The sequence below is a fragment of the Paramisgurnus dabryanus genome, chromosome 18 (genome assembly GCF_030506205.2).
Source record: "Paramisgurnus dabryanus chromosome 18, PD_genome_1.1, whole genome shotgun sequence".
In the NCBI taxonomy this organism is placed as follows: domain Eukaryota; kingdom Metazoa; phylum Chordata; class Actinopteri; order Cypriniformes; family Cobitidae; genus Paramisgurnus; species Paramisgurnus dabryanus.
In genome coordinates this window covers 21,909,145-21,934,863 of record NC_133354.1, presented here as the reverse complement: position 1 = coordinate 21,934,863, position 25,719 = coordinate 21,909,145, and the positions used below count along the sequence as shown (strand labels likewise).

The following is a 25,719-nucleotide window of genomic DNA, read 5'->3' as shown; positions in this document are numbered from 1 at the left end:
AGTGATGAACGTTGCGCTCACTTCCTGTACGCCACACGGGCAAACTTTGCGTCGACTTCCTGTTCTCTGCACTCCCTCTTTTAGATGGTCCTTTATGATTCACCAAAATGTTTATGCAAATAGGAACCTCATAGGGGACAATTATAGGGTTGGATTTGAGCAAAATCATGACATCAGTACCGAAGCCACAGAAGGTCAAATAAGTACCTGAAATAAATGAGATACACATTGATGTAATGGTCTCACAAAAGTCACCTACATCTGCCTGTAGATTTAAATGTACAGAGTCTTTCTGTTCAGTACAGAAAGTATGGAAAGTGTTTTTCACTTCTCACAATACTGTATGTTTATCCTGTGTAGGTATATTGAACAGATGCAAAATAAAAAAATGCTCATGTTTGTGCCATTATGATGTATGGGTTCAGTCTATAATATAATGTTATTATTTTTTGGTAAGTTAAAGAAAAGTATTCATCAACCTATAGTTGAAGTATCACAAATCAAGCCGATTATGATAATGAAATAATACTGGATTTAATAATGAAAGGATAATTAATTACTTCACAAATGAGAATGAGAGTAAAATTGATTTTATATGTTTATAAACATTGTATTTAGTTAAAGCAATCAAAAGGTTTTTATTTTTGGAATATTGTGAAATCAAATTAATAAATAATGAATGCAACAAAGTTGTATTTATTTTTGCTGTTTTAAAGCACATTTATTCTTGTACTCTATATTTATTTATTCTTGTGCATTTCTTTAAAATAAACCCATATATTGAAATAAATCATGGTGTGAATTGGTTCACCTTAATTATGAGTTTTACATAAATATTCAACAAAATTAAAATATGCAAATTAAAATCAATTTTGTTGCTACAATTTCAAGCATTTATTCCAATAATTAAGTTAATAAAAAAAATTTAAATCTCAAGATTTACAAAAACATTTATTAAATGTAGTACAACGTTGCTTATTTATATTTAAAGCTTATTAAACAACTATCTATTGTTGTATAAATGAGATCTTGCATAGAGAACTAACAAAATGTTTATTTTTAAAATGTTTATTTTTATTTCTTGCTTATATTTTCAACAACTTCAAACTTAAAATGTAATGCATTACACCAGATTAAATTGGTTACATCAATTTTGTTTTGTAATTTTTTAAATGCATTTTACAGATTCCTAAAAAGGTTTCATACAAACCTCAAAACTTAGATATAATATATTATTAAATATTATTAAAACAAGCACTTTGCCATCACCTCATGTAACATGAGTTTTACTGTAGACAATAATAATCAGTTTTTTACATGTTTATTAAAAATATTCAACTTTAGTAGAGTACAAGCACCCCTGTCCAGGGTGTTGCCGCTAAGTTTGACTGAGATGTGATTGTTGCAAGCTTTGATCAGGGGCTGTCCCTTCTAAGGTGACTAATGCACACAATTCCCAGCCAGGTGAAGGGAGAGACCCAGGGGAAATTTATAACAGGCCACTGATAAACCCTGGCCACCCGCACACCCGACTATCTTTCAAAAAGTCATAAAGCAGAGCACAATGATTTGCCATGTGCAGACACGCAGCTCTGTGGAGCTCTTCTACGACCGAGGAAGTCACTTTTTTCCGTATTCTTAGAATTCAGAGTAGACTACAGCAGGAGGAAGGATGTGGAGCAACAAACTGTTTGCGTGAGGCGTCGAATGAGGAGTTCAGTGGAAATCTGTAAAGATGAACTGCAGGTATAGACCAGCCTCTTTGTTAGCACATGATCAGGTCTTTTGTGAAAAGCTGGTAGATGTGAAGTGCTGCAGGAAGATTTGGCAATGCACAGAACAATGGATGGCACGCAGAGATGAAGTAAGTACTTTCTAGATCCTCTCGCTGACTTGCATCAAGAAATCATATTTAATGTTTAGCTGCTAAGTCAAAAGGTTGTTTTGTTTAAAAATTGTTAACGTGCAGACATTTCTTACACTGCTGCTAGATGAATTTACGATAGTTTATGAACAAAGGCAAATACGTGGAGAATACTAATAAGAAAGCAAAATAATCTATATCTGTTTATGTTAAGAATAACTGAAGAAAAATAATGTTTCTGTAAAGCTTGCATCCAGCAAGCATGGACATTTTTGGGAAATAACCTAGTGATATGCATGCATAATAAGGACATGGTATTCCCCCTAACAAACACCATCAGTTTCACTTTTACTGAAGGGCTCTTATGAAGAGAAAGCTAAGTAGAACAGAAGAAGATTTGACACATTAGAATTTGTTAAATTGGATTCGTTAAACTGTCCCTGTTAAAAAGTTATTAACATTATTAATTTTATTTATACAAAAGTTTTGTAATGAAGTGTTGTTTTGTGTGTGTATGTTGGTTAGTAGTTGTTACAGATAAAGTTCCTAATATGTTCTTAATAAATGTCTGAAATTTGTAAATGTGAATGCTTGAACAACTTCTGGACTGAACTGGACTGAGATCATTGGCTCACTCAGTACTCAGTGTAGAATCTGTTTGCTATTAAAATGCAGCTACATCTGATTACTGGGTCAGTAAAGATTTCACAAACTCCAACCTGAATGAATACACGGGATGTCACTCAAAATGTTATTTTACCAATAGACTGTTTTTATTATTTTATGCTTTATAATGTATGTTACACAAATCAAAATAAAGGTGTGCTAAAAACTTATAAAAGTGAGTTTGGTATTTTCACATGCTTGCAAATTTTGCTTTAAAATGGTCAAATTATTAAACAGCTTAATGTTTCAGGAACACTTGCATCTTAATTTCACATTGTAACTTTTAAGTAAATAACTTAATTCAGAAAATACAATTTTACAACAAGATTTTGAAATATTTAAAAATGTTAAAGGTTACATCACACTGAAGAAATCGAAACTAAGTGAAAATTCTGAACTGATCAGTAATGTAAGAAATACAAGTATGAAGATAAAAGTTTGAAACATGGGTGTGACTGGTAATCTGAGAATTGTTAACAGTGGTTTTAAAAATACTTTATTAAAATATTCCTAAACATTTAATAATAATAATACATTTTATTTATAGAAAATACTATTCAATATCAATGGTGGGCTACTCTAGTCCATCATAACTGTACATAGCAATAGTTTCAGTGTTGTTATACATTTCCAAATGATATTTATGTACATTTCAGACCTGTGATAGGGGGAAAAAGTGAACACCCCATCTAATGAATATAGGGTTTTCCAACGTGCCCCTTTGGGTTTATGATGTTACTGCAGAGGGAGTTGAAAGAATTTTTAATTAATTTTGATTCTGAAAACTACAAACTGATATAGCATTATACAAACCGAATCACTGTATTTATGGTTTCTTTTGTTTATGGTTAAATTATTCTTTAAAATATCAGTGAAAGAGAAATCTTTATACCACATGATTTTTTTAGACTGAAATGCCTAGAAACCCCTGACCCATAATATCAACTCAACTACATTGACAATAGAGGAAAAGTGAGTAAAATATTAAATGACAAGTAATGCTTAAAGAGCTTCAAAGGATCTGTTATTTTGTTTACTGTGTTATATTATATATATATATATTTTTTTCTTAAAAATGTTTTTTTTTAATGTTTCATAATTGTATTGTATAAATTGTATTCTATTTAAATGTATATAATTAAAATAATATATTTATAACATTAATTAATTATTTACCATAGCCTATATAAATCATTTTATGGTTGCTCTTGTTTTTGTGTCTTTTTAAAAAGCAATGAATTTTAATGTTCACTTCAAAATATTGCTATTTAAATATTTAAAAATATCAAAGGAAAAATGTTATATCGTAAGGACCTATTGTGTACCTTGAGGAAAATTCTTGTACAGTTAAATTTTAGGGGTACAAAACAGTTAACTGTACCTTTAAAGGGTACACAATACACTTTCTTAGAAGTAAAGGTACAAAAGCTGTTATTTGCATATCTTCAGTATATATACTAAATAAAGAACTAAATTAAAAGTTTTTGTCTTTATTTCATACAAAATAGGCTTGTTAAGCTATAAGAGCAAAAGAAGTAACTATTAAGCAATAATAATTAATATTAAATCCATTTAAATAAATCAAGTGAGTCATCAGGTGAGTCAGTGACTCGTTCATAAAGATAAGTCACTTGTTTCGGGCAAGAATGAATCAGTCGTTGAATGAATGACTCAGTGATTCACTTAATCAAAATGAAGACCTGCTACCTTTAGCTTTATATTTATTTATTTTTAAAAATCATATTACAGTATTTTATGCATACATTCATTTAAGGATTATCTGCATTGTTTGTGCAATTGCAATTTTAGGGTAAATGCATTTATGCCACCTCTGAACTGCATTAAACAAATATGCCTTCAGGTGCAGATTAAAAACATAACATCAAAGCTACATATAGTGGTGACTAAAAATATGCGCACCCTTGGTAAATATGAGCAAAGAAAGATGTGAAAATGAATCTTCTTTTAAGCTATTATTTAAAAAATCATCTTTTCATTGAAGTAAAACAATTGAAAGTGAAGGGAAAATTACCTTATGAAATAAATGATTTTCTCTAATACACACTGACTGGACACAATTATTGGCACCCATACATTTAATCCTCTTTCCACCTCCATTTGCAAGGATAACAGCTCTTAGTCTTATAACGTGATGAGGTTATAAGAATTTTTTAGTCACCCATTTTTGTTGATTTTGATGTTTGTTTCAAAACCAATGTCTTGATGAAAGATTTAACCACAACCCATTATAAGATGGCAAGCAGAGCAAGTCAGGTTTTGACATCTGTTGGTATTTGATATAGTACATGACGCAATGTATCTTAATAAGATGTACCGGACCTCTCGTACAAAAGATTAAAAAAATGAAGATCCAGCAGTATTTTTAACTGTTTAACTGTAGCACTTTTTAATCCCTGTGTGCACATTTAGTTTCATATTGCCGCAGAACTCAGTCCTGTTTAAAATTCCAGTTAGGCAAATTAATCTGCTGAAGTTTGTTTTTGCACAAGAGTTTAAACTATGTCCCAATTTAACAACTTGTAGTGATAGAGGTGCTGTTTTTCTTAATTTTTTTTTTAAAGCTTTCTGAACCCAAGATTCAACTGATTTGGCCACTAAAATTATTCTCCTTGCCGAGCATTAAGACGATATAGACACAAGTCCTTCTTCAGGCAAATTTGCAACACATCCAAAAACATGTTCAATATTTCCCTGATTGTGGAAATAGATGTTTTTTAGTTTAACTATTTCCTTAACCTTCTAAGACCTGGTGTGTCCACATTCGTGGACATCACATTTTTTGTTGTGTGCACCATAATACTTAATTCTGTGTAACATATCTGCTTCATGTTCAAAGAAAAATATTTGGTTATTATATTTATTGGTCCTTTCTAACCCCAAATAGTTGGAAGAAATCTAAAATGAACCAAACCAAAGGTCGGGTCTTAGGAGGTTAAAGCCACTTTCTATTTTGTGTAACTCAAAAATCATTTGTTGCACACTAGAACTACTGTATAGTTTTTGGTTTTACCAATGTGATGACTGATTAAGGGGACTTGGGGTTTGTGTTTATATTTATTCTCTCATGAAACAGGAAGACATGACTGGCAACGTCATGTTTTCAGTCACCATGGTGTGCTAAGAAAATGTTAATATCAATGTTAATATAATTCTGAAATTTTTTCCTCATAAAACTGTCTAGGGGTGTTAATAATTGTGTCCAGTGTGTATTGGAGAAAAAAACATTTATTTCATATTGTAATTTCCTTCCCACTTTCAATAGTTTTGCTTCAATGAAAATCATGTTTTTGTGATTTCATTAAATTAAAGCTTAAAGGAAACCACCACCGTTTTTCCATATTTTACTATGTTCTTACCTCTACATAGACAAATTAATACATACCTATCTTTTTTCATGCGTGCACTTAATCTTTGTACAGCGCGGTGTGAATGTGTTAGCATTTAGCCTAACCCCATTCATAGGATTCATTCCTCTATCTTTCTTTGCTCATATTTATCAAGAGTGCCAATATTTTTGGCCAACACTGTAAGTGCTTATGTTAAAATAATAATACAATCTGTTATTGTTAGTTAAACAAACGTTTATGTGTACTAATTTTACACCGGGCGTAAAAAATCATATCAAATCAACATATATTTTTATGTTGCTCTAACTTAACAAATTAAGTTAAACAATTTCAACTTGCTCTTATAAGTTATGTTAACTTATCACAAGTCAAAACTTAAAAAGAGTAGGTTAAATTGACTTGTAAAACCAAGTTGTTTTAACTTCATGCTGCATTTTTTTTTACAGTGATATACCCTCATAAAAAAACTCTAGAAATGTAGGCTAGTCAAATTCATAGATCCTGTTTTTGAACCTTAATTACTATATTCAGTATAATAGCCTACTGCATTTTCTACAATTTACTATGGTTATGGCAAGTGTACCCTTTAAGCCCACTTTCAATTTTAACATCAAATTATAAAAAGAGAAAATTATATTTTATGCTGCTCACTATTTTAAGATATCCAGGGATGTGTTAGCTCCCTGACATTTTTGTGGCATGCCAATCACATTTGTGATTGAATTAGACCCATGTATGTCTTAGTAGACCTCACACAAAGACATCCAAAAACGTTGGTGTTTCAGGAACTGTCATTTCTGAAATTTTTAGCCATTTCTTTGGAAAATGCATTGCTATTATGTCCAATTAGAGATATTGTCTTTTGTGTATGAACAAATAGTACTTTATCATTTTATATAATTTTGCTTTAAATGGAAAGATGATTTATTACTAGTTTTTGCACAAAGCTATTCATATCAAACCTGGTCAAGTCTTACTTAAATATTGCCAAAAATAAAGCATGTGAACTAAACACTAAGGGCCCTATTTTAACCATCTAAGCTCATCGTCTAAAGCGCACGGTCTAAGTGGGCGTGTCCGATTCCACTTTTGCTAATTTAACGACGGGAAAAATGGTTTGTGCGCTGAGTGCAGAGTCGAAAAGGGTTGTACATATTTTCCTAATGAGGTATGGGTGTGTTTTGGGCGTAACGTGCAATAAACCAATGAGAGTCTCAGCTCTTATCCCTTTTAAAAGCCAGTTGCGCTGGCGCTATGTCTAATCCCTATTTAGATGACGCACGTTTCAGCACTTGGACAGCGTCAGTTTTTTTTAAGCATTACTTAAAAATGTTTCTCATCTCACCATATCCACAGGTATAGCGTCATCATACAGTATACAATAAATCTGTGAGGTAGCACTTAAAAAAAAAAAAACATTTAAAAACAGATGCATTTGTTTAAAGCAAAGCATTTATTTACTTACCAGGCTGCAGGTGAAGCAGCTCTTTTGTCTTCTAACGTCTCATCATTAGTCTTCATTTATTTAGAGCAGGTTTTTGTTGGTCAATGACGTAGTCTATTTTAGTTGCCTCAAAATAGCAACACGTCAACAATGCGCCTGAACACACCTCGTTTTCAGACCAGAACGCCCATGGGCGCAAAAGGGGGCGCAAATGCATTTGCTATTTAAACAACGAGGCGCTAAACGTGAAAATGATCATTGCGCAGGGTGGAAACTAGCAAAAGACACTTGCGCCGGGTGTAAGACTGAGCCCTAAATGTTTTGTGATTCATTTTACATTCATTTACAAGTAAATACATCATAAATTATTTTGTACAGCAGATTTTTTTCATAAATTAACTTTTTTTAAAGATAGGTTAAATGGTATAGTGCCACAAAACAAATACAGCAAAAGCTAACATTGAATAAAAAAACTAAACATTTCTTAATGTAGACACAATGAATAGTACCATAATGCTTAGTCCACAGTGCATGTAAACATATTATTCATTGTGATACCTGTGGAATTCTTATAATTAGCTACAATAAAAACTTGATCATTTTTTCTTAGTTAAAGTGTTTAATGATAATAAATCTTTGTATGCTTTCACCTAACCACAGTTGCGGCAGGTCACATGCTCGTAACAACATAGCTCATCATGCATGTCAAACTACCAGTCTGCTGCACACGCATCGAAAGGGTTTGTGATAAAAGAGATGCTCACATTTTCCAGATACTCGCTTAATATCATGTGTATTCAAAGTTTAGTGTTAAGTTAGTGTCTTTAGAGTATGTGAACATGAGCGTCTCTTGAATAATAAAACCCTTGCAAAAAAGATGCATTATGCACATGGTTCACATGATGCAATGAACACATATTTTGAATTTAACATGACCATGCCTGCATATAGCTCGATTCTAGTGACAGCAGTGGCAGTTCACCTGTCACTCAAGTGGCCACGCCCTTCATCATACAGAATTTAAGGCTTAATTTAATTTAAACGGGCGAGTTACCCCCTCACAGTTGTCATGAAGGGTAAACAGACCATTTTAACATTGAGGTCTATTGACTCCCTTTTGGAGCCTCTTTTGGCCCTCTAGTGGCCAGTCAATGAATTGCAGTTTAAGTCAGGTTGCCCCTCATTTCGGACGCAGCCTATTAACAATTAATAATTGCTATATACAATATATTATACTACTATTTACTACATTTACTTACTTTATTTAGAAAATACCATAGTCGTTTTCGTGTGGGTACATTCAATCTAATAAAATATATTTCTAAAGTCATGTTTTTGTCTTTTTTTTTTTCTTTCACAAAAATGGCGGCGTGCATTTGGAGGGTTCATCATATGCCCCATTCCTTCAAACGGATTACCCTTGCTTTAAAGAAATGAAAAGTGCAGTAGGGGACCAAAAAGATTTGTGCACATCGATCTGGAATGATTCTTCAATGCCATGTCTGTTCTCACTTTAAAGTGCACATCAGAGTTGGGTTTATCCCTTTTGGAACGCACCCCGTCTGCTACGGTCACGTGACTTTCGGATGCGCAGCACTGGATTATCATCCGGGTAGAAACCGCAGGGGAAAATGGCCGAGAAGAAAGGTAAGCGTCGTGTTTTCTTTTCCATCACTGTATACACATTAAAATAGACTGAGTATTGTGTATTTATCTACTTGCCACTATAACAATACAAACTTTCACGTAAAGAGCTTAAGAACTGTTGATTTACGCGACTCGTGCACGCACGTTCTAAGTAAACTGTCACTGAGCAAACTTATTGATTTAAACTGCGTGTAGGGAAATGTTCACCTAGCTGGTGAAAAGTGCTTTTCTCGATTATTATTAACAGGTTGCCAGCGTATATACAGATCATTCAAAGCACAGACAGTCACATACAATTGACCAAATATTTGTGGCAAGCATGAGTCATACTCACACACCCCTCTAGCTTTTAATATGAGGTTATATAAGAGAAACTTAATAGCATGTGTCGATAAATGCAAAATAAAATCCTTTAGCATTTATGAAACCCCTTCAGAATGATATAAACAGACCCACATACAACACCATACCAAAATCAGCACTCATTTAACATCAACGTAGTCAAAACGAAAAGTTCAGGCTTTAGTATTATCAGCGTTGATGATAAATGTGGACTGTACGTCGGTAGTCGGTCAGTTCATCTCACTACAGCTTAGGTTAATACGTCTGTATATTGACTTTAAATCTGTCTGAAAGTGATACTCTTTCCCATCTGTTGGCTGCAGTAGGTTTTGCTATTTCTGTGTCGGGCTTATGTTTGGAGCCTAGCAAGGTCACTTCATTGGACAAGGTTACTGTCAAGGCAGGAGGCCCTTTAGGGACACCGACTTTTCACAATGCAGTGTTGTTGTAACATCAACAATGTTAAATATTTACTGAGATTTAGAGCAAATTTAATGTATAAACCAGATTTTGTAATTTCTTATTGACCTACATGCCATTTTTAGCAAAAGTTCCAACTCATAAGAGAAAATGAAAGTAGCACAGTATCTATATTGTTTGACTGTACAGGTTCTGCTTCAATCCAGTATGACAAATATTTTGTATTGTGGTATTCATTTATTTAGATCAGGGGTTCTCAGACTTTTTGTGGCCAAGTACAGTTTACAGAGGAATAACATTTCCAAGCCCCCCACCCCCTCTTAAAGCAACACTAAAGAGTTATTGCTCTTTGCTCCCCCTACAGGTTAGACGCGTAATTGTTCATTAGCACTGTCGTAAATACTGCAGCATAGCTGGCTCTGATTGGATTGTAGGTCTGCCGTAAAGCAAGTTTTTGTAGTTTTCACTCGAACTACAGGACCACTACCCGACGGTTGGAAACTTCTTTAGTGCGGTTTTGGCCGATAGAGGGCTGCAAAGCGAATGTGAAAGTGCCATTCACCCTGTTTTGAGTGGATGAACTACTGAAACTTTTTTGGAAACGTTATTTTAAGGTAAAAAAACTCTTTGGTGTTGCTTTAAAATTCAAATAGTTACTACGCATATTCTTACCTAAATGTGGGATGTTTAGGAGGATCTGCAATATACATAACAATATTATCAGTGGATACCTTACATAATGAACTGTATTGTTTTTATAACTTTAGAATGAACCGTTTTTATCTACATACAGGCGGGATGTTTCTATAGTACCTCTAAATGGTCAAACTACTATACAAAGGGCATTTCGTCACTAAGCGGGTGTTTAAACGCCGGCGACCGGCTTATGTTTTCAATTGTTTCCAATGGAAGTGCGGTGCTTTCAAAAAAGTCAGCAGCCGTCGGGCTTTGTCCGTGCTGAGCGCCAGAGTGAAAAGCTCAGCTTGTCAATGTCACGTCTCACTTAGCCATCCAATCACAGTGGAGATAAACATCACAACGAGATAAAAACACGTTTAAAAGCTTTGGTGTGCACACCCCCTAAGCTGTCTTAAGACGGGTACACACACCTCAAGATAATATTTACAATCAGAAATCTTGTTGTGTGGGGTAAACCCCGAGGACAAACACACACACACACACATGCTGTAGATTGTCATGTGAAACGAAACGATACCCAATCAGAAAGCGAGCTGATGAAACCATAACAACTACATGGCTCCAGGAGCCTTCTGAGAGCAATTGATAAGATTTTGTAAGAAATATATATTTAAAACTTTATTAACTCTTTCTCCGCCAGCGTTTTAAAAAAGTTGCCAGCCAGTGCCAGCATTTTTCATGATTTTCACAAAAGTTTAATGCCTTCCAGAAAATGTTTTTCTTTAAATATATAAACAAACAACATATCAAACATAAAAAACCTGTTTCATCCTACCTTCATTAGTTCTCTTTTTATCACTTCTGAAATATGTGTAGGTTTCTTCAAAAACACCCAATTTTAGCAAAAAGCTGAGATAATTCCATTTTTGTGAAGGACTTTTGATAGAGATCAGATGCAGAGCGATCTTTAAAACATACACGGAGTTCTTTCTCTTTCACGTGAGGCGCTACTTCCGGGTTGTATAAGTTGCGGAAGTGCACCACCTGGTGTATAATAGCGTTATTGCGGAAAGCCGGAAATTCTCGTCATTGGCAGGGAAGCGTTTTCTCTTAATTGATGGCAAAAGAGTTAACTGTAAGCATACGATGTGTACGTAATGACATAGTGACAAACGTGGAGAGACCAAAACAACACCAGTCACGATTCACAAAGGATTTTGATTTAAGACTGTAGCCATCTGTAGCTAAAAAACAACCCGCAACGCATGGAAACTATTTATTATAGTTTATTCAGTTTTAAATATATGTTTTTCTTACAAAATTGCATCGATTTCACTCAAAAGGCCTTTATTAACCTCCTGGAGCCGTTTGGATTACATCTGTGAAGGATAGTTTCTTGCTTTAACCTGTTCTTGTGTTTCACTATAACCTACTTGGATTTTAATTTCTTATATAAAGTGTACATGATTATGTTCTGACAGACGCTGAAACCTTTGATGTTCTGGAACTGGCAGAACATGTCAAGAAACAAAGATGGTGGAACAAAGTATTTGGCAACGATAACTCTGGACCGGCTGCTGAGAAATACTCTGTTGCAACACAGCTGGCCATTGGAGGAGTGACTGGCTGGTAATTTATCATATTTAAATTACCACATCCTAGACATTTAATGAGTACTCTGTCACCCTTTGAGATATATTCCAGGCTTGAAAGTGAAAGCTAACAGAATGTGCAGCATCAAAACATTGCTCTCATAAACAAAAGACTTGAATTCAGCATGTGTTGTTGTTTTTTTTATTTATTTTTTTAGGTGTGCAGGGTACTTGTTTCAGAAAGTTGGGAAGCTTGCTGCCTCGGCTGTAGGTGGTGGATTCTTAATGCTCCAGGTAAATGTAAAACTTTAAATCAGGTGCATATGTTAACCTGTCTGTGAAATCCAGACTAAAGTCTTATTATCTAATGTTGAGATTAGGAGCATCTTTTCACATTGATCTTAACCTTTGATATGGTTAAGATATCAAGGTTATATTTTCACAGAATGTACTTAACATTATGGAAAATAATTTTATTTAGAACCCAGTAAGTCTCCAAAAATGACTTTAGCTGGATTGTCACAGGCAGGGTCACATATTGTAATTGTTCATTTGACATGTAAATGATACAATATGTGCTGTGATTTCAGATTGCTCATCACACTGGCTACGTAACAGTCGACTGGAAAAGAGTGGAACAAGATGTGAACAAAGCCAAGAAACAACTGAAACTGAATTCAGAAAGAACACCCAAAGAAGTGAGAAGTAAATGTAATGAGGTAAAAACATTTTTACCAATTTAATAAAATAATACTTACCCATAATACACACAAAATTAAATACATTCTCATTCCCAGATAGCAATAAACTCCGCGGCAGATCTGGTGCGATTTTAAAACTAAAATAAGCTTGACAAACTATATATCATTGGAAAGCTCTAAAAGTGTAGTTTTTATATTTTATCACCATTTTGAGAAAAAAATAGATGGTGAGAGCAATTTTGTAAAATGTCATGAGCACACAGGTGGGCACAATTTGTTATAACATATTTATGCATATATATTTTGCATTGATAATAATGCAGTAATTTTTTTATGTGACAATAGCCTGCAGCAAACTAATGACACCTAGTGGCCTTTGTTGATAAAACCACTAAAAGTGTGACAAAAAATAATTTTCATGTTATTTTAACATGAAATTTTGATCAAAACTAGTTGAGACTTATGGCTTTCATTTTTACATTTTTAAACATTTTATTTAATATAGAATATGTACTTTTATTACATTATTTGTATTTACTAAAATAAACTTAAACTGCTATAACTGTTTTTTTATTTAATATTACTAACTACAGATACTCGTGAAAATCTTTGTCGTCTTATACCAAAATTAGGTCTCTAGACCAAAGAAGATATTAATTTGAAGGTGCAATCATCCACTCAGTTAAGGGTTTATTATGCATAATAATATTTTGTTTTTTCCATAGGTGAAGGTATTTGTCAAGAAAAACATCGTTCTTACCGGAGGCTTTGCTGGTGGATTTCTGCTTGGTCTGGCTTCATAGGAGCTCTCTCTCTCTCTCTCACTACCTTTATGTCTTATGCTATAATAAGCATATACAGTATAGACTACATATACAACAAATTAAAAAGTTGTGTTACTGCAATCTGTATTAAACTTTGCACTCCTTTTAGTCTGGGCTTAACTTAAAGTTTAGGTGTATTATGATGTGTTCATCAGGAAACATTAAGCATGCTGGAATGTGACTTTTTGGACAGCACTGTTTTTTTCTATTTGTTCCTGTTAGCTTTTATTTGAGCATTTTGCACTATATTTTAGTGCAAACAATTTTTGAAATTATTAATTTTGTTTAAAATGTAAATAGAGTGAAGTTACACCTTTAAATTAATATTTGAACTCGCAAAATTGATTTATACAGAGAAAAGTGCATTTAAACCTGAATGAACTCTTCTGTGCAATCATTGTTATTTATTAAAAGCAAAGGGTTAATATGAAGTCATTTTATTTTAAGTTAAAATTGTGATGTGCAGTTCATAGGGCTCTCTATACAAATCCCTGCTGTATTTCCAATCACCCAAATTGTTCTGATTGGTGTTCAGTGACCGAACATGAAATATGAACCAAAGTAACTACAATATAAACGCTCTTATGATTTACAGTATGTGTCACTATAAACTGTATTACTGTGTATAATAAATAATGACACCTAAAGGTGACTGATTTACTGAAGAGTTTCATTTTATTGGTAGCTTAAAAGTGATTAAAATTACACAATTACAGTGCTTTTGATAAATGTTTATTCTCCACGTCCTTTCATACACCATGTGGTAAACTGTCCATTGATGGTTGCCGTAGATATCCACATGGATCACTCAAACATATCAATGTATTCATGTTGTCGTCCCTGTAGATTTGTGTTGTATGACAAATCCGGAGCAGCACACTGAGTTTTCTCCAGCATGAGCTTCACAGCACTTCCTCATGGCTTGTATCACACTCTCACAACGACTTTCATTGTATCTGTTAGCTGTTAAAACACATAAGATTTCTTAAAATCACAAACCTCACGTGGTCACTATTCGTGCACGCCATGAACACAAATCTACCTTGTAAACATTTCTGTATCTCACAAGCCTGCTTCTGACATGGATCCTTCTGTGACATCTTAAAATATTTTAATATACAGCGCTAGACACTTTGAAAATCTGGTTTGGGATACCATCTGTCAAACGCTTATGTTTACGCTGTGTGACATGACGTCACTCTATCTGCGGAAGCGCAACTGTATTTCTTCCGGTCGAAAAATATAATATAGTATAAATGAATAAACCCTTTTAGTACTTTTTTGAAAATATTTAAAATAAATAAATCAAAATACAATAAAGCAAAAATTATATTGCTTGTCACTGTAAAAAGTAATACCGAATGTTATTTTGTTTCCCATCGGAATAAATTTGTGTAACACAGACGCTTTGCTGATGCGGAAGTGTTGTCCAGTGATAAACAAGCGAACAGATCTTCCTAAAAATTAATAACTATATAATAGGCAATACAATGGCAGTGAGTGCGGTACATTTGGAGTCAGACGCGTTTCTTGTCTGTATGAATCATGCCCTCAGTACGGAGAAAGAGGAAGTCATGGGCTTGTGCATTGGCGAGGTGAATATCTTGTGTTTTGGCTTTGTAAATGTGTGTACCCGAAATCTATACAAATATTTATAACTTTACAAATAACCCAACGTTTGTACATGTTAGGTGGATACAAACCGCATCGTGCACATTCATTCTGTCATCATTTTGCGTCGGTCAGACAAGAGGAAAGACAGAGTGGAGATTTCACCAGAGCAGCTGTCAGCAGCATCCACTGAAGCTGAAATATCCTTTCAGTTTTATACCTTATCATATAAGCTTTATGTTAATACAAATAAACTTATTTAAAACATTTTTGCTCAGACTTTTGCATAGTAATGTATACAGTCAGAGCCCCAAAGTTTTCCTATTAGTTACCAATACCATCACTGTACCATTCTGCCATTATAGTACATATTTTAAGAAGTCCTGACGAACAATTTAAAGGAATAGTTATTAATAAAAAAAAAACTGTAATTCTTTACTCAGCATCAAGTTTGTAGGCTATACATTTCTTTGTTCTGCGGAACACAAAAACAGAAATTAAAAAAAGAGAAAATCTGGGGCACCATTCACTTCCATAGTAATATTATATTTCTACTACTTAAGTCAATGATGCCCTGTTTGGTTACAAACATTCTTCAAAATGTATTTTGTGTTCAGCAGAATAATGTTTGTAACCAAGCCAAGCAGGGCACCATTGACTTCAGTGGGAGAAATATAATATTATTATGGAAGTAAATGGTGCCAACATTTTTCTAAAATGTCTTTATTTATATTCAGACAAGTTTGTAACAACTTGGGGATGAGTAAATAATGACAAAATGTTAATTTTTCAGTATACTATCACTATAAGGTTAGGTTCTGTTTATTGACAACCAGGTTAACAGTCAGTTTGTCATAGCTTTCTTCAGTAACAATCACTTCTTCAGTGACAAATATTATAATGCTTAATAAATAATTAGTTAATATTCTTTAAAATACTAACAAGTGACATTATTTGATTTAACTTAAAGATTTTCAAATGATTTCTATATTTATCCTCATGATTTCTACGTGTCTCTCATATTTCCATACAAACTGGCTTATGGATCTGTTTACTAGCATTATATGTATAATATACACACTCCATTTAGTTTGTTCTTAATATGAGCCACAGGTTGGCTGAGATGACAGGACGTCCCATGAGAGTTGTGGGTTGGTACCACTCACATCCACACATCACTGTGTGGCCATCACATGTCGGTTAGTGTTATTCTACTTATTGTCTTTAATTTACACTGATGAGCTTATTGGGGACATGTCGGCAAATCCAGAACTGCATCATCAAAAATATTTTTTAAATATATAAGTTGTGACACACAAAGTTTTCTGTATAATAAGTTTCATCAATTTACTTCAAATTATGTGGGTAGATGACTCTTAAATTCAGGAAAGCACAATACTGCAAAATTTTATTTATAAGTGGTTAATAACATTTATTTTCTCCATGCACAGATGTTAGGACTCAAGCAATGTATCAGATGATGGACCAGGGTTTTGTTGGCCTCATCTTCTCATGCTTTATAGAAGATAAAAACACAAAGGTATGTCATGCGCACTATTAATTTGCCATTTTTGCTTTTCATTTAAATGTGCTTTTAGTAAAGGTAATTGGCATGCCATTCATTACATATTCCAGGTAATCCCCCCTTTATAAAGAGATGTTCCTGATCTTCTAGCTTTTGATGATTTTGACCACGATTTGTCTCTTTCTCTACTAGACTGGTAGAGTTTTGTATACCTGTTTTCAATCAGTCCAGGCCCAAAAAGGTTCAGAGTAAGTAAACGGTGTATTTTCTTCATAAATTCATTTTCTAACAAACAAAGTCACTTTTAATTTAAATATAAAATTTTTCTAGAAAACTTTAAAAACAAGTTAATAACGTTTCTGTTCCAAATGATAAGATATGAACGGATCGAGATCCCAATCCACGTAATCCCACATGAAGCTATCGGAAAAGTATGTCTCGAGTCTGCCGTGGAACTGCCAAAAATTCTCTGTCAAGAAGAACAGGACACGTATAGACGGATTCACAGGTAGAGAGCCGTTACCAGATCAATGTTATACAAAACGGTTTCTCAGGACCTCATACGATCACTGAAAAGCCATTATCGGCCATTGGCTAATATAGAACTCGATATGCGGATGCTCTGTACCACTGTATCTTATTTTTGCCCATTTCCTTATTTTCAGTTTAACTCATCTGGATCCGATCACAAAGATACATAATGGATCAGGTAATCTAATGACAACATCTAATTTTTCAAGAAAAGTATATTGTAGCATTCAGTTTTTTCTATGTAAATGTGCTTGGCATTTGTCATGGCACTCAGCATTCATCTTAAGTAGTCATGCAGCAAATTTTGGTGTAAAGTGGCTATAGGTGGTTACATGTATAAAAAGAAAAGAACCAATCACAGTTCGGCCTTATCACAGTTGTATTGTAAATCTAAAAAAATTTAAAGTAAAGCTATTTTGCAAAATCTACTTTTACCAGTTTGTGAACATAGCAAGCCTACAATTATTTTTTTTAACCTGATAAGGAACACTGTGCCGTACACGGCACACCCCCTCCCTTGCACGTGAGGCTGCATTACGTCATTGTAACTTTGAAGCATTAAATCTTCAAAATATACGGTCATGCGGCACATCGTTGTAAAGCTTAGACTTTCGGGATTCCAATAAGCGCACACAGAAAACATAATATGATTTTTAGCAGTCATAAAACTGTAATCTAGTTGTTAGTTACCTGAACCGGGCGGCGCCGATTTAGGATATTTACTAGCCGTAGCTTATTTGCATTTAAAGGTACAGACACGAATATGGCGTGTTTTTGCTCCCACCCAAATAAGCAAGGCGTAAATGTTTGTTTATTAGTCAAATGTGCTTATGTCATTTGCATCTGTGTGTTTTTCAGTGTTTACTAAAAACCTGTGTAGTCAGATGTCGGCTATAAGCGGCCCGCTGCTACAGTGGCTGGAGGACCGACTGGAACAGAATAAACAAAGTATCATTGAACTTCAAAAAGAGAAAGAGCGACTGACACAAGAACTTGCTTCATTATGAGCAGAATGACATGAAGAAGACTTATGTACTAATGAATCTCTCGAAATCCTCTTTCTTTTGCGTTGCACTGAATTAAGCGCCGGTCTTTCTGCACCTCTGCCACTCATAGATGAAAAATCACTGACCGAGCAAAGACCGGATGTTTGTCGTTTTGCAGATTTCAGCACGTTTCTGGTCACTGCGTCCCAGGGCTTCCACCCAGAGATTTGAAGTCTTTTCTCCGCCTCTTAAGTGCCAGAAACACTCATTTAACTTAGCCATCAACTTTCTCTCAGTGTTGTCTTGGCATTGTTCCCCCCACACACAAATAGTTTAACACATACTTGTGTCTGTGACTGTGTGTTGCATTATATACACTCACAGGAAAATCTTAAAAATGTTGATGTGACAAAATGGACAAGTGTTGTCTGTTGATTTATTGTTTTCATTGGTATGATTTTGATAGCTGGTGTTGTTTAAATAAAAGCTGTTACTTTCTGAATGTACAAACATGGCATTTCCTAAATTAAAGGGGCTAATAAATAGCTGAATAGCCTCTTTATGGGTTTTTCTTTCACTAAATTCGGTTGAACAAGTTTGAAACGCTAAACTTGATAATCTATGCATGGGCCACATTAACTCGCTGCAGTTATATTCGTATATCCTCATTTACATGCAGATTTTTCTGAACACTGTCTAGACAGTTGCCTAATGTTTCTGTGAATAATAAGCAGCTTCGGAGCTCAACAGTCTGACACTTCAACTAAGAGTAGAGAAAGTGGGATAAAGATAGCTGGAAAATAAACTTAAATGAACAAATTAATAATAAAAAAATAATAAGGGTTAAGGAAGGTGTTTTTACTATAGCTTGTTTATAACTTGGTGCTAATTAATCTTTCCTAAATAATGTTTTATCAGCGATGAAGTGCAAAAAAGTTATCAAAAAATGGTTGTTTGCTCCATTACGAGTGTGGGATTAAGATGAACAATCCCAATTGTATGCTCTTTTGCGTTCATGCATAGTGAGTTAAGCATTAATTTTAAATAGATAATGCAGTACATCAATGTACAGTATAGGCTAAAGCATCACCTTACATATAAATCTATTAAGTAACAATTGTACTGAATTACATTTGATTCCTTAAGAAACTACTTGCATGTCTAATAATTTCATTTTTGAGATTTACATCAGAAAATATTCTTTATTTATCTGTCTCTGTCCGTCTGTATCATCGTCTATAGGATGCAATCTTCTTTCCTATCACTAGGTGGCCACAGTTGCCCTTGTTAAAATTCCGTGCACAGACACGTTTTATTTAATGCAGGGTCGTTCATCTCTCTCAGATTGTAAAACTGGCCATGCAATACAGACAAAATTCATACTTTTATCCAGCAATGTATTTGATTTATGTGGCATGTTTTATTTGTACAATAAGGAATGGCACTGTTGTAATAAACACCAAACAATTTTGGTGATCTGTTTACTACAAAGCACTCATAAAATGCAACATTGTCCTGTCCTGAGATGCTTAATACAGTCACATTTATGTTGAGAAACACCCGTCACTACACAGCAACCATATAGGCCACTAAACCAAACATACTGCGTTAAAGTGCACGCTAGAAGATGCTGGGCCTATAAAAGACAAGGTTTTTAACTTGTGTTGAATGTTGATGTAAAATTTAAATCGAATATTTTTGGGGTGAGAAATCATTTTCACCAAATTACCATAATGGTGACAGCATACAAAAGTATTTACAACAAAACCAGAAAAATAAAAAACATAACAAAAAAATCTATTCATTCTATAGACGAGTAACAACATAATCACGCGGCTTTCGTGGTCATCACGTAACTTCTGGTAAACTCAGCTTAGAATAAATAACAACAAAGTCCTTTTAAAGTAGTTTATTTATATAACAAGCAAAATAAACACGTAGATTACATAGAAACCCAAAACATTTGTTATTTTTGACGAGGTATTTGTTTAAGAGTTCAACAACTAGTCAGTAAACAAACAGAAACCGGAAGTAAAGTTCGGACCAGACACTTATCGCGTCACCGCATGTGCGCCCGATGAAACGCTCTGTAGTTATTATTTGCATGCACCAATGTAAATGTGATGATGTGATTGGTTGCATGTGTGTGATGTGAAGTAGCAAACCAAACCAATTTTAGACATCAAAAATACATTTATTTTTTAGTTTTAAATATATGCTTAATACATTTTGTAGACATTAAAGCTTAAGTATTTATATTTTGGAATTTGAAAATATAACATTTACTTCAAAATGTATTTCGGGGGCAACAAATACATTTCTAATGTATTGGATTCTTGGGTACCTATGGGTTCTTACAATCCATATGGCAATAAACATGTTTCCCTGCCAAAGATTGTATAAGTCTGTATAAAATTATGTATAAATAATATTTTTGCAGTCGAAAATATATTTAATTTTAATATTTTCCAACCTGTTATGTTTACAGGTTTGTAACATGAAACGTTTATCCTCCAATACTGCGTGAATATATATGCTTTAAAACATATTTATTTTTAAAATATATTTTAAAATATACAAAAAATATATTTGTGAAAAATACTTTTTTAAACATATTTATGGCACATTTGAAATATATTTAAAATTATATTTGAAAATATATATATTTGCCATATATGGTGGGAATGAAATGTCTTTGGAAAACTCAAATATTATAGATAAAATATTTAGCAATAGTGTTGAATGATTGCACATAGGTTGTCTAAAAGCATATAAAAAACATAGGCATATAAACAACAATAAAACAATGGGACTTTAAATAATCAAAATGTAATCTGCAACAATACACGCTGTCTACAAGAAATGTTCAACTAAACAATCAAAACATAAAAATAAACTTTTTTAGTATTTGTGAATCATAAATACTTTACATATCATATACCATCATTTTTTATGTAAATAGAGTAGCAAGCCATGCTTTGATATGACTGCTAGTGGCAATATGTGATGTTATTATTCTGCTCCAAATGGCTCAGAACTGTAAGGTGAAACTGAGCATTGCTGTTGTATCTTCCGCACCACACTTTCCATTTTAAACTCTCTCTGTTTGCTGTTTGCATTGCTAAGTTGCCAAATAAGCAAATAAGTAAAACGATATATTTAAATAAATTCAAAAAGAATTTGTCTAATCCAATTAAAGCTGAATGTTTTACAGTGAAGTGAGTGAGTTTAATGTTCTTACGGTGACAGTGCAGGTTTACAGCATCAACCCTAAGACACCTTTATCATGCTTTACTGCATTTTCGTCCTTCAGAGATGCAATTTCATGCTGAGATCCAGGTTTTAATTTCAGGTGCCGATACTTATTTAAAATAAATATCCTGTATTTACAGCCATATACAGCAGGTAATAAACTTAAACCAGTCTGTATCAAGGTCCCACACTAAAACTGAACGGCTTGTGCGTGTTCAACACCGCTCATCCTGGGACCAAAAGCGATCGGATGGTAATATTGTGAAGGTCTCGCTCTAAGACTGATGGAGATGGAGCAAAGTGCTTCTCCCTTCTTGCACATCAACTTACTGCTTATTACTCCTGGCACAACGCTGCCATTTATTGGGTGTGAAGACAGGTTGACTGTAAAGCTGAAGCCTCTATAAATCTGAAATTGTGTGTGTGTGTATGCAGGAGCTTCTGTGTTTAATGAGATTGTGTTTTTTGATATATATATATGGGGCCTGCATATATATTTTTGGCAGAGGGATGGATGAGGCAGTGGACAGTGACATCTCAGAGGCAGACAGTGTAAAATTACCACCTCCAAAACAGGACAGAGCTCAAATTGGGACACTATACACACCCAAAAGGTGTAGAAAACTCGAGAGGAAAATTTAGAAAGCTTACCTGTCAAAGATGATGCTAGGTTGTCTCACATAGCCAGATATTTTTGGTTGTCATTCAGGGGCGGGGTTAGCTGGGATGTGATATAACTTTTAGGATCTGTTTTTGGATAGTAAGATGAACATTTCTCAAAAGTCACATTAAGGGAGAAAAACCAGAATGGGTTCATTCACAGATGGCCTGTTTTGAACCATTAAACAGCTAAATAACAGAACTAGATTTCAACATTCGCTTTCTGAGATTCATTTTTTTTGCAATTATTAGTTATTTTTACATGCACCGTCTGGTTTACACCTACAGGTCTCGTCTTTGGTACCAAATGATTTGGAAAGTCACATACAGATAGATTTCCCAAAATCAGTCATGATGTTGTGAAATAAATGTCCGCATTTATATGATGTCATTATTATAGAGCTAGGGGTGCTTGGAAAATAAATTTTAATGTCAAAGAGATCGATAAGTGAAATAAAACGTAAAAACGTTTATGCCACCAAACATGTGCATTCAGATTTCTGCATCGCCGATCAGTCTGTTCACATATTTCAACAAACACCCATAAAGCGTTTCAATTAACATCAGTCTACACGACGGTCGGACGGTCTCACTCCTATCCTCAATGTTTATTACGAGTATTACTTTTGATTTTACTTGCAGATTTATTTGCCTATTACAAGAGGAGTTCTCATTTCCAAGAACGTAACAGCAGATTCCCGGTCCTGTTTTTATTCTCAGATCCATTTAGTAATATCCAAAACTATAAATCATGAAGTGCATGAGCACAGATGAACATAGCAGTTATAGTCTGCTCTTTTATAGATGGGAGGAGAGGTATGACACTGCATACTGAGTCCTGATTGGCTAATTATTGTTGGCTGGGGAAGGACATCTTTTGGGTCACTTACCTCATTCTTTATTCAAGCTCGATCCCACTGCAGGATTATTTATTACATTACATGTTTTATTTTAAACCCAAACGTTCTTTACATACATAGTATAGCACTTTAAGATTTAGGGCCAGATTTACTAAGCGCTTGCGCCAGCGTAAACCATCATTTTGGCGGTAAATAGCGATGTCGGAATTTACTAAAGACGCGCAGTGGATCATTAGCGCTGAAAAGGTGTGGTCTAGTTCTTTTTGCGACTGACCTGATTGCATATGCATTTCTAGGAGTTTCCCTTTCAGACGCAAACATTTTGGGAGGAGACTATTTAAATGATTCACGCAACGCGATTTACTAATGTTTGCGCATGTGTTATGTATGGCATTTGCGCGACTATTTAACGCCGAAAAAAAGCATGTCTTAAATCATTTTGCGCTCGAAATGTATCTTTCATTAAGTATTACAATATAGATTTTTTTGCCTTTTTGTATTATTATTGCATCAATTAATTCACAGTAAAAGTGATATCATATCAACATTTGTATGTTTATATGCATGTTATCTCTAGGTCCTCTTTCCGGCAACGATCCCAGAAGATATACGGGACGAGTTTGTGTTCACACAGACGCTTGTCTGGCAATTTTACTGGTATTTTCTGTGACCAAAGGTCTGTGTGAATAGGGTTTCTGTCATTCCAACACTCACTTTTCTAATCGACTAATGCAATGTTGTTTGGTCACGAGCAACTTCGCGACCATTAGCATTTGCCACAAATGTGAAAACGGCAAATTACGGACCGTGAATATTAAGTCATAACCCACCATTGTTTACAAATACGACACTGAGGTAACTTCCGCTTTCTTTCTGAGTTTACCGGTATTTTGATACTGATGTGTGAATGATGTCTTACTGGTAAAAAGACAGAATGTCACTGCATGTGTGAACAGCACATTTTTGTATTTACTGTTAAATTCATTCTGGTAAATTTATGGTAATTTACCAGAATTTCTGTGTGAAAAAGGCTAATGTTTCAGACAGAGATATATTTTTGCTGTGGTCAGTAACTCACATGTGTTGTCTATCAATACCAGGTGGAATTTTGATCAAATGTAAAATGACTTCAATATAATTTCACTTTGAACATAAATAGTGCAACAGTTACTACACAACAGAATAGATTTTTGTGTTACTTGTTTTTAGAAAATAAACATGACTATGACCTTGTTTATATGTAACAAACATATTATAATGCAAACATATTTTGTCATTTTACATTTTCCTTTAAAATTTTATTTTCATCAAATGTTTCAAAAGCAAACTGACAAGCAAGCAACATTATTTAACAGTTTGAACACTAAAATTAAATAAAATTAAATCAAATTAGAATAATTAATATTTTTTAACATAATGCAACAGAATTATCAGCGGGACAAAAGTAACAAGTGTTACTTCGTCCCGACAGGAACTCCTAACATTTAAATCCAATTTACGTTTATTTTGAAATACTCTGAGAAGTCAAACTTCAGAATGTGTTAGAGCACTAAATAACCTGTAGATTAATCAGTATTTTAATACATGAAACCAGAAACACAACGCGTTATCAGAGAAAAAGACCACTTTAGGAATTTACTTATCATGGTTGAAAACACCTTTCTGTGTTGTAGTCAGGGCTCGGAGAAAATCACTTTTTTACTTTCGTCCCGCGTTACTTTCACCCCGGTTTACCCCATATACTTTAAAAATTGTTGCATAAACATTTATTTACATTGCTGTGCACTTGCACCATAGGCTTTTATTGCAAGTGCTTTAGTATAAACATCTTTCTTTTCTTTTTACATACAGATTGATGAGTATAAATAAAATGTTTGCATTAAGCAACATATGCTGCTACCCAGTCTCACGAAATTTCATGCTATAGTCACGTAACTTTTGGATTCTTTTTACGTGATATTGTCACGAATTTCCGTGTTTTTTCAAAATCGTATCACAAATATGTGTCATTGTCACGTATTGGTTACTCAACTGCTTTTTCCTATTTTCAAACCATTGTCACTTCGGTTTAGGGTTAGATTTGGTGTTTGCATTAGGATGTCGCTTTAAGTTCTGATTTTTTTTATATTTTCTGATTTTTAAACCATTGTCGTCTGGTGTTAGGGTTAGAGTTGGGTTTGAGAATGGCACGTAAACAAAAATTTGTGATACGATTACGAAAAAACTCGAAAATTCGTGACAATATCACAAAAAAATATTTAAAAAGTTACGTGACTATAGCACGAAATTTTGTAAACTGGGCTGTATATTGCATTACAAATTTGGATCAAACCAGAAACCTTTTAAGCTGCTAACCACTGAGCTACATAGAAATTGTCTGTGGAACTCAACAACACAGGCATCGCTAATAGACATGACAAAGCAAATACAGAGATTTTTAAACAAATGATAAAGATGAAAGGTTTTGAAATCGCTTTTATCTGAATGAAGAAAAATCCAAACGGTGGAATAGTATTTTAAGAGCCCGGAGCTCATAAGGGGACTTCCTCTTGTCATAACAAATGCTCACCAAAGTGAATATCCTGTACTGGGAAGTGACACACCGGCAGGAAGCGGGTTGAAACATGTAGGTCACTGTGACGGGAATCCCAACCTGAGGCTTAGATCCACTGTGAGGGATGAAAGAAAAACGGCGTATTGATTTGTGCATAAAAAAGAAGGCATATATTTAAGTCTATTGTTAAAAACATTTTAAATAAAGCGTATTGCTTAGCTGATACATGTTTG

The 25,719-nt window shown here is 34.1% G+C and overlaps 3 protein-coding genes across 3 annotated transcripts; 2 read left to right on the top strand and 1 right to left on the bottom strand.

Moving 5' to 3' along the window:
- The first annotated feature begins 8,835 nt into the window (after positions 1 to 8,835).
- On the top strand, positions 8,836 to 14,167 carry fundc2 (fun14 domain containing 2). Its single transcript, XM_065287275.1, has 5 exons — positions 8,836 to 8,989; positions 11,872 to 12,019; positions 12,201 to 12,276; positions 12,573 to 12,701; positions 13,409 to 14,167. Exons 1-5 carry the CDS (start codon positions 8,974 to 8,976, stop codon positions 13,484 to 13,486), a joined length of 447 nt encoding a protein of 148 aa, XP_065143347.1. The 5' UTR covers positions 8,836 to 8,973; the 3' UTR covers positions 13,487 to 14,167.
- Positions 14,161 to 14,711, bottom strand: cmc4 (C-x(9)-C motif containing 4 homolog (S. cerevisiae)). Its single transcript, XM_065287276.1, has 2 exons — positions 14,550 to 14,711; positions 14,161 to 14,470 (listed from the first exon to the last, which is right to left on the bottom strand). Exons 1-2 carry the CDS (start codon positions 14,605 to 14,607, stop codon positions 14,334 to 14,336), a joined length of 195 nt encoding a protein of 64 aa, XP_065143348.1. The 5' UTR covers positions 14,608 to 14,711; the 3' UTR covers positions 14,161 to 14,333.
- Positions 14,712 to 14,886: 175 nt separating this feature from the next.
- Positions 14,887 to 18,711, top strand: brcc3 (BRCA1/BRCA2-containing complex, subunit 3). The gene is made up of 8 exons (XM_065287274.1): positions 14,887 to 15,102; positions 15,199 to 15,319; positions 16,231 to 16,317; positions 16,570 to 16,658; positions 16,836 to 16,891; positions 17,020 to 17,151; positions 17,309 to 17,352; positions 18,033 to 18,711. The coding sequence occupies exons 1-8, from the start codon at positions 14,998 to 15,000 to the stop codon at positions 18,179 to 18,181; spliced, it is 783 nt and encodes a 260-aa protein (XP_065143346.1). The 5' UTR covers positions 14,887 to 14,997; the 3' UTR covers positions 18,182 to 18,711.
- The last annotated feature ends 7,008 nt before the right edge of the window (positions 18,712 to 25,719 follow it).

Excerpts from the sequence above, each read along its gene's own strand:
- fundc2 (XM_065287275.1), top strand. Across the intron at positions 12,020-12,200 it reads ATTGGAGGAGTGACTGGCTG|GTGTGCAGGGTACTTGTTTC; the intron begins GTAATTTATCAT and ends TTATTTTTTTAG. Across the intron at positions 12,702-13,408 it reads TGAGAAGTAAATGTAATGAG|GTGAAGGTATTTGTCAAGAA; the intron begins GTAAAAACATTT and ends TTTTTTCCATAG.
- cmc4 (XM_065287276.1), bottom strand. The coding sequence starts at position 14,607 with ATGTCACAGAAGGATCCATGTCAGAAGCAGGCTTGTGAGATACAGAAA. Across the intron at positions 14,471-14,549 it reads GATACAGAAATGTTTACAAG|CTAACAGATACAATGAAAGT; the intron begins GTAGATTTGTGT and ends GTGTTTTAACAG.
- brcc3 (XM_065287274.1), top strand. The coding sequence starts at position 14,998 with ATGGCAGTGAGTGCGGTACATTTGGAGTCAGACGCGTTTCTTGTCTGT. Across the intron at positions 16,318-16,569 it reads TGTGTGGCCATCACATGTCG|ATGTTAGGACTCAAGCAATG; the intron begins GTTAGTGTTATT and ends CTCCATGCACAG. Across the intron at positions 17,353-18,032 it reads AAAGATACATAATGGATCAG|TGTTTACTAAAAACCTGTGT; the intron begins GTAATCTAATGA and ends TGTGTTTTTCAG.